Source organism: Microtus pennsylvanicus, chromosome 1, assembly GCF_037038515.1.
Source record: "Microtus pennsylvanicus isolate mMicPen1 chromosome 1, mMicPen1.hap1, whole genome shotgun sequence".
Lineage (NCBI taxonomy): Eukaryota > Metazoa > Chordata > Mammalia > Rodentia > Cricetidae > Microtus > Microtus pennsylvanicus.
The window spans coordinates 218,599,108-218,607,301 of record NC_134579.1 but is presented as its reverse complement, the minus strand read 5'-3'; the positions used below and the strand labels follow the sequence as shown (position 1 = coordinate 218,607,301).

Below are 8,194 nucleotides of genomic sequence, written 5' to 3'. Positions count from 1 at the left end.
TGTTGTCTTACAGAGGAGACAGGCTGAATTCCCAGCTCCTCCGTGGCAGCTCATAACTGTCCATAGCTGCAGTTCCCGGAGATCTGATGCCCTCTGCTGACCTCTGCGAGCACCAGGGATGTAAGAGGAACACAGACAAACACGAAGGCACAACACTCATCCACATAAAATGCTCTAAACCATACTTGTCAGCAGTAAACAATCACTGATTGTTGAAAAGAAGACTGATACGGTTTTAATAGCATATTTAATGTAATAAAAATGATTAAATTCAGGGTTCAGAAATATAAAAGATTATCCAAAACAGTTGAGATCATACTTTTTTTTTGTAGACAATGTTGACATGCACGTGAGCCAGTCAGTTCTTATCTCCAGACAGTTCCAATGAGCAAAGGCCTTAGAATGTGTACACACACCCACAGGCATACACGGAGAGGCTGGGGGCCATGGGAGGCTTCCCATTAGAACCTGATCTGAGAGAATTGCCCCAGCTCTCCTGGATCTGCAGTTGTTTCTGGAGACCAGATTCTGGGTCTGAGGATGGCAGCCAACCATACACACAGGTCAGGCCAGCTTCCCCCAGCATGGGCATCCGGTTCCTAACCTTCATCCCATAAGGGCCTTGGATGAATTCCCTCCTATCCTGGAGGTCTCCAGAGAGTGAGAGTGATATTCTTAGCTGCCTGCTCTTCAGTACTCTTGGGATGATGCATTATAGCTGCGTCTTCCTCAAGATGTGGTCCATGGTCTCCGCAGAAGACATGGTTCCCTGGGAAGGGCCACAGCAGGAAGGGCAACAGCCCTTAGAAGAAAGGCAGGTGGACTGGGTACTGAGCCGGCAGGATGGAGTCAGTCTGCCAGGGTTAGGTTTGCTCTCTGAAGGAGGACTCTCTGGAGTTGGCCCTCTCAGCTCCTTGGAGATTTAACAGCAGGATTGGCTCAAACAGAGGCAAAACTCAAGCAGAAGCTCAGACCAGAATATGACAGTCTGGCAGCAGAACCTCAGCCAGGGGCTACTAGAGGTTAAGGCTATGCTCGAGCTAGTGTCTGTGTGACCCACGGTATCGAGTGGCATCTCTAGACAGCAAAACCTCACGGAACAGGCAACCGTAGACCAGGTGACCATGCATGTAAACTGCATGACCCTGTAAGCCTCTAAGGAAGTGATAGTCCTCTGGCTTGCATCAGGAACGCTGGGAGCCAGCCAACAGAGATTGCAGGCAGAGAAAGGGGCAAGGGTACAAACCAGGCCCTCCACGAAAGGACAAGGAAATGAAATGGAAATGCATTCAAAACCCATCCCACCAGCACAGATCTTTAAGGTCAAACAAGGACACATACATTGTATGTGATTAATTTCCTGAAGCCAGCCTTCCATTTTCACAGATCAAAACAGTCTGTTTAAATATCTCATTTCTACAAAGTGAATTTACATTTAAAGTACAAAGTGCAAATACTATACGTTTTTTCGTTTTTAATAGCTCTTTGGTGAGGGATCCCCACATGTCTAGGAACTTCCTTGGATAGTCAGTCAGCCGTTCATCCTTGTTTCCTGGGCTGGAAAAGAAAAAGACAATCTTATGAGGATGTGCCCGTCTCCCCTCTGTGCAGACCAAGGCTCGCTGTTGGAAGTAAACATGTTTGCTAAGGGAAACCAGACAGGAAACAATAGAGTAGCTGGGAGGGAAGGATGAGTGGGCGCATTGTGTAGGAAGTGCCTTCTCCCCTGGCAATCACTAGGAAAATGCACCATCTGAGAAAAATTGCATTGACTTCAAACTACTAGAATAGGGTAACCTCAACCGTGCCGTCACTAGACCTCAGCGGGGGTACAGGCGTGTGCCACCAGCCTGGAGAGTTCTACGCCATTTAAACACTTCCTTTTAGCTTTCTATTTGCTCTTTTACCTAAGAAGAAATACAGCTTGCATTTGTGATTATAATAGGGGTCTCTTGTTGCCCCTCGCTACAGGGACTTTTAAGGGAAGTCATTTTGTTAAGAAAAGCATCCACTGTTTTTTGCCAAGTGTAGCAATCTGTACAAGTAGAAATTGATCCCAAAATACTAAAACTTTGTGTGATGCTTAAAATACTAAACTTTAAACTTGAGGCTGTCTTTCTTCCCTTCTGATAACACCATGAGTAGGTAAATATCTCCTATACTAAGTTGATACAAGTTTTGTCTTAGTTACAGATAAAGACAGTCATTACTGAAGATACGAGGTTTGTCTTAGTTACAGATAAAGACAGTTATTACTGAAGATGACCAGAACTGTTGGGGAAGAGGGTTGACCTTGGCACCCATACCCAGCACCCAGAGGGCACAGCTCTATTCCTTGATGAACAAGTATGAAGCTGCCTAGAAAAACAAGTCACGTTCTGGTTCCCGGCCCACTGACCCCACCCCATGGCATACAGCGAGAATGGTAGGATTCACTCCATGCTTTGCGTTACTATAAGAAAGATGGAGAAACTACACCGTTCCGTCTTTTTCTGGAACCATGCTGAAGTGCAAGGCTCTGCTTTTGAGTGGGGGTATTTAAGATTGCATGACACATGTGTGCCAAAAGTTGCCATTAGCGAGAGCAAACAGCCCCTGGGAAGCCTTTGGAGGGAGCTGGGTAATTGCTCTCAGACCTGCCCCCTTCGCAAGCGTAAGTGATTTGCAGTGTAACTGGAAAAGTTAAAACCATAAACATTTGCTAAACAGAGGAAAACGAATTACACGTCTTTTCTAATGAAACGGCTTGCAGTTCCCTCCGAGGTATGTGCCGGAGGTCCCTACTTAAAACCCACATCACACGGCGAGCGTCTGCCCCGCATCAAACAGGTGCAGCCAAAGCAAACAGCCAACACACCAGAGTCATCAGCAAAGCAGCTCGTCTGGCCTTGGGGAAGAACCCTGGAAAGTGTCCCCACTTAGGCTGTGGCTGGGATGTGGGGACCACAGCTGTGCCCTTTAATTGTACATCTAGAAATGTGGCCTCAGAAGCACAAATGTTTATTAACACAGCAGGGAACTGAGAATCTCTTTGGAAGCCCAACTCCAGCCTCTTCAGGTCTCTGGGTGACTGGGCTGTTTGAGGGGCACCCAAGAGTGTCTCCCATCCCAGCAATCTCCTCAATATCTAAGAAAAAACTGCAAAACCAGCTTCCCAAACCACTTCTGCCACTCAAAAGCCCATCTTTAAATTAACAAATTAATTAAAATTTCAAATAATTAGAAAAAACAGCAGAATCTTTAAATGGAGGATTCAGCGGGTCAGTGATCAAAAGCAGGTTTTGTCGAAGAGGCTTCTTAGCTCCAAATGCTCTCACGGGGAGCTGCTTCAGCTAAGCTGCCCTGTTGCCCCTAAACCTACATGCCCGCCCCCAGATTTCTCTTGTAAAGTGTAAGTAAACGAAATATCATAAAGTCTGTAACACAGACACACTCACCTGTCTATTGGCTGTACTTTCAGTGTTTCCTCTGGGGGCTGGGAAGGGAAGAGACATTATTGCTAGTCAAACAGTGCTTGTTTAACAACAGGCTCAGCATCGTCAGTGGGCAGACTCGGTCAGATGACAATGCACCCAGAGAAACCCTGCACCTATATTTGGCAGCACGGGTTACTTAATCACCACAGACACTGTCTATGACACCAATGTCCCTCTCTGACATTAGAAGAATGGCTTATTTTATCCCAAATCCTAAACATGGGTTCACCAACCACAAAGTGTGGTCTTCCAGAACTTTCCCAGGAAAGCATGGATTCTGAGCCCGGACTGACCCTCCCCCTCCTACCACATGCACACACACACACACACACACACACACACACACACACACACACACATTCTGTTCTTTTAAGTATTTTTGGTTCAGTATTAAAATTAGGAAACATTAGCTTTGGCTCATTTTACCAGAATCTTCACATGAAATCACAGCTGAGGGACAGGTGCTGTTTGTTCTTGACTTGGGGGCTGGAGGTCTCCCCTTCCTATTCCCAGTGAGGTACCCACTCCTATGGTACACAAACCCTCTACCTCAGGTGGCCCCTCCCTGCCTCACTCTGGCCTCTGCTCAGAGTTCTGGCTCTCACCTGGCCACACCTCCCTTCTTTCCCAAGGTCTCTGGGGTTCTCCAACCTGACTTCCTGCTTTGTCCTGGCCTCTCTTGGCCATGGACAGTTGCCGTCGATCCCCAGTGGACTTGCCCCATCTCTCCCAATTCCCTGTTAGTGCCGAGGTAGCATTAGATGACCTGGTGCCTGGTGGACCACAGTACACACAGGTCAGAATCCCAGATACTCCTGTCTCCTCAGCCCATATCCACCTCCAACCTCAGGAACTCACGCGAGTTTTACTAGGCCACTTAAAGGCAGTGAGAAGACTCTACCTTCCCTTGACTGTTGCTTTGTCCTCTCCTTTCCAGGACCAGGTATCCCATCTCTAGGGCTGCTGATGTCCAATCGATGTTCCCTCTTTGCAGGGAGGCACCTGTACTAGCTCTGCCTCCAAAGCCTGTTCTGAGTTCACGCTTCCCGGCAAGCCTCTGTTCTGTGCAGGTGAACACCTCATTCCAAGGAACACGCTGACCCCGGTTGCCATTTTCATGATATCCCAACTGTGAGCTGTACCGTCAGGCAAAACATCTCTCCATTTGTGGCATGCACTGCACGCCATGGTATGTTATATAACTAAAAACCAGGGTCCAGGCTAGATTTCCGTCATTGAGAGGGGATTCTTGCTAATTTCTAGAAAGCTGGCTCTTTGTTTTCAAGATGGCTACCTAAATATCCTTCAGCCCATTACCGTAACGCTGTCCTGACCACAACCGCTCAGTTCAGAGGTACAGAGGGAGAAATGCATTCACACTCTGCATGCTCTCCAGCGTGTTGATGAAACTGGTCACCAAACCATAGAATTGAATTTCAGAACCTTAGGCTCCATCATCCTGGGATGCCCTCTACTTCTCTTACATCTGGGGACATAGACTATGCTCCACAGAGACGTATGCCCATCTGCTAGGCTAGCTAAGCCCACTGGGTCCACTGATCTTCTAAAGACGATGATTCCCCTGCCTCTGACATGGCCTGATGGTTCTGGAGGTTCCGGTGGAGTCTACACACTGGGCTGGCCGGTTATCACCAATGGTTCTGCTATCAGGAACCAAGGCATGCATGAACAGTTAGCCACTAGTATTAGAACAATAGCTGGTTTGGCCCCAGAGCTACAGTGAGTTCATGCTCCTGAGACTTGCTGTTCTCCCGACCGGGTGGCAGCTTGTGGCCACCTGTGGTCGTTTCTTCTACAAGGGTGACAACAGCATACCATGTTTCTCCAATACAACAGACCGTAAGGCAACCTGTTACATCCAGGAAGTAACCCCATAGACAGGAACCCCAAAAATAACCAAGGTCAGAGTAGTGAATTAAGGCTTACTGTGGCGCTTCCTGGTGCTGGCTTTCCCCTCCTCTCGGGTGACACCCAAGCAACCCATCAGCTCCTGCACGGTAATGGACTTGTCATTGTCCGCATCACAGTACTCCACAAACTTCTTCACACACTTCTTGGGCTTGGACTTCTTCCGCAGGAACCTCTTAAAGGGCTTGATTTCCTTCTTGCCGATGTCTCCGCTGGCATTCTTGTCAAGCAGCTTGAAGTACCAGTGCACAACCCTCTCCTCCAGGGTGTGGCTGGGGTCTGGCTCCGGCAGCCTGCATGAGAGACCACCACGTCAGGCAGAAGTCTGAAGCTGCTGTACCCTCTGGCTCTGATTCCTTTTCCCCGTCCCTGTGCCTGTCCCAGCTCAATGTCTGATACAGTCACTTTCAAATACAACATAGAAGAGTAATCTGTAATGGCCCCGCCAGTGTGTTCAGCACCAGGGACACCACAGCATGTGTGCACACTGTGATTATTCAATTGGTTGAAGCCTTGGAATGAAAAGTCACTCTCCTGAGACCTGGGTTCCCTTAGCCAATAGGTGGGTTCAGCCACCAGGATCCACCAAGGACGTCTACGCCCCCAGAGTGTCTACCTTAATGCAATCATCTCTCTACTGTGTATATGAGATGGACTTAAATAGAAAAGGTTAGTGGAAGGTGACATTAAAATGTTTAAAGTTATAACTAGATCGATGTCTTTTTCAAGCTGGACATTCTAAGACACAGGTAAGCCAGACTGTGGGTCAGACCTTGAAGCTGTGCAGTGACCATGTTCACCTGTCACCCAAGGTGGAGGACCTGTGCCATCACTTTGGGCTCTGTGGACTCCACTGTCCACTGCTTTAGATGACCTTTCCTCCATAAGCGTGCAGACACAGCAAGCAGAAGCCAATGGCCTGCAGGGACAGGGCTCCCTGGAACTATCCTGTGTCAGATACTGGAACACATGCCAATCACTTCCACAGTATGGAATATAAAGTTGAAATTGAGGTGATTTCTTTTGCCTTAGCTTATTATGTAACTGTGACATTTTGCCTTGGTGTTACCTTCTCCCCTTATGCAAAAAAAAAAATTGCAAAAAAAAACCCCACAAGATGAAGGAAGGGTTTTTGCTAAGGAAACTGCATGCATGAGACACCCAGGAGCTCACTGCAAGGCTGGGATAGAAACCACCATTTTCAGGAAGATAAAAGCCTTAAAGTAAAATTTCCTTTCAAAAACACAATGGGAGATTGTGAACACACAGGAGTGAGTTTAAGTGTTAAAGTGCCACAGCTGTTCACCTGGAGAACTCTATCACCCTGTACCATGAGACAGAGGGGGCACAGCACCACAGGTTCTAACATGAAACAAAACTCAGGCGTTGGTGTATCTCCAGTGTGCACAAGGAAAGTATCTCTAGCGCCAGAGCTGTATCGGCAGGATCAATGCCCTAAGTTGTATACTTGAACCTGAATAAGGAGATAAACCTCACATGCTGTGTGGGTTTCTACAGTAAATAAGTCCCAGTACTCAAGAGGCAGAGGCAGGCCGATCTCTGAGTCTGGGGCTAGCCTGGTCTACAGAGGGAGTTCCGGACAGACAGGGTTACACACAGAAACCCTAACTTGAAAACAAAACAAACCATTTTGTTGTTGTTGTTGTTGTTGTTGCAGAATTCCAAAGTATTTAAAACCCAATAGATAACTCCCAGACTCGATTTCAACCTCAACATCCACCCTAAGAAAAGTACATCCCCCTTCACAGCCCTCCCTGGACCCCAGGACCCCTTGACAATGAGGAGTGAGGCCTGTTCCCAAGTGTCTTCCTGGCCTAGAGGGTCCTTTCCTCTAGACCTAGCTACAGCCTCGTGAGCTGCCTAAGCTCTCTTGGCCACTGGCCAGGAAGGCTTCAGTGTTCCAGATTCCTTCACATTTCTGGGCTTCTGGCCAGCGCACAGCTCCGTAGCAAGACACAGCATACCTGCCAGAGGAAGAAGAGGGGTCGGAGACGGCATGAACCATGTCTGTGGAGAGTGCATCCAGGACGCTTGTCAGAAACTCATGCTTTTTGGCACCAGGACAACCTAAAAAAAATGCACATTTTTTTCTCTGTTAGTGGAATCCATAAAGTATAACAGATTGTTCTGGGCAATGGAAAAAAAGATTAAGTATTCAGAAATTAGTATGTTAGAGGGCTTCATAAGAATGTGCTGGTTTGGTGGAGACACGTTGTATAGGATGGTGCCACCGGCACTCCACAGACACAGGCACTTGCTAATTCACAGGTGTGGACCTTGATGTACAGCAACTGTTAGCCGTGTTTTCTAGCAGTTGTTGAATTATGACGTGATACAGAGATCAGCCTCTGGTTGATCTTCAAAACCACGATACAAGGCACGTATGGGTATCCCTTTGTTACATGAGACACGTCTCCCAGCCGGGATCCACACAGGGAGATTTAACCCAGGGGAGTGAGTCCAGAGGTTGTCAGCCATTACTACAGATCTCCTGAAACTCCACATCTGGTTAGAAACAATAATAGGAAGATGTGTGGTAGCCTCCTTAGGGGCAGATCCACTCTGGACACCAGATCAACACATTTCAAGGATCAAGGGAGTTCACACGGTTGAGCCCCAGATCTGACCGTGTGAGATCGCTGTTCTTTCTAAAGCTCAGTTTTCCACAGAGCATTCTACATGCATGGTAGCTCTTGTTCTTCAGCTTCCCTCTACTCAGCCCCTTGGGGTTCCCTGGACTCCTTCTGTCAAGTCTGAGATATTATCTC

At 47.6% G+C, this 8,194-nt stretch overlaps 1 protein-coding gene across 2 annotated transcripts in view; it reads right to left on the bottom strand.

Annotated features, from left to right (window-relative positions):
* Positions 1-228: 228 nt before the first annotated feature.
* Smoc2 (SPARC related modular calcium binding 2) overlaps positions 229-8,194 on the bottom strand; it is a 132,609-nt gene continuing 124,643 nt past the window's right edge. For both annotated transcript variants that reach the window (XM_075951434.1, XM_075951440.1), the window contains exons 10-13: positions 7,391-7,493; positions 5,424-5,698; positions 3,438-3,475; positions 229-1,557 (exon numbers count right to left, since the gene is read on the bottom strand). In XM_075951434.1, coding sequence (XP_075807549.1) covers positions 1,540-1,557; positions 3,438-3,475; positions 5,424-5,698; positions 7,391-7,493 — 434 coding nt within the window. In that variant the 3' untranslated portion in view covers positions 229-1,539. The remainder of the gene's footprint in view (positions 1,558-3,437; positions 3,476-5,423; positions 5,699-7,390; positions 7,494-8,194) is intronic.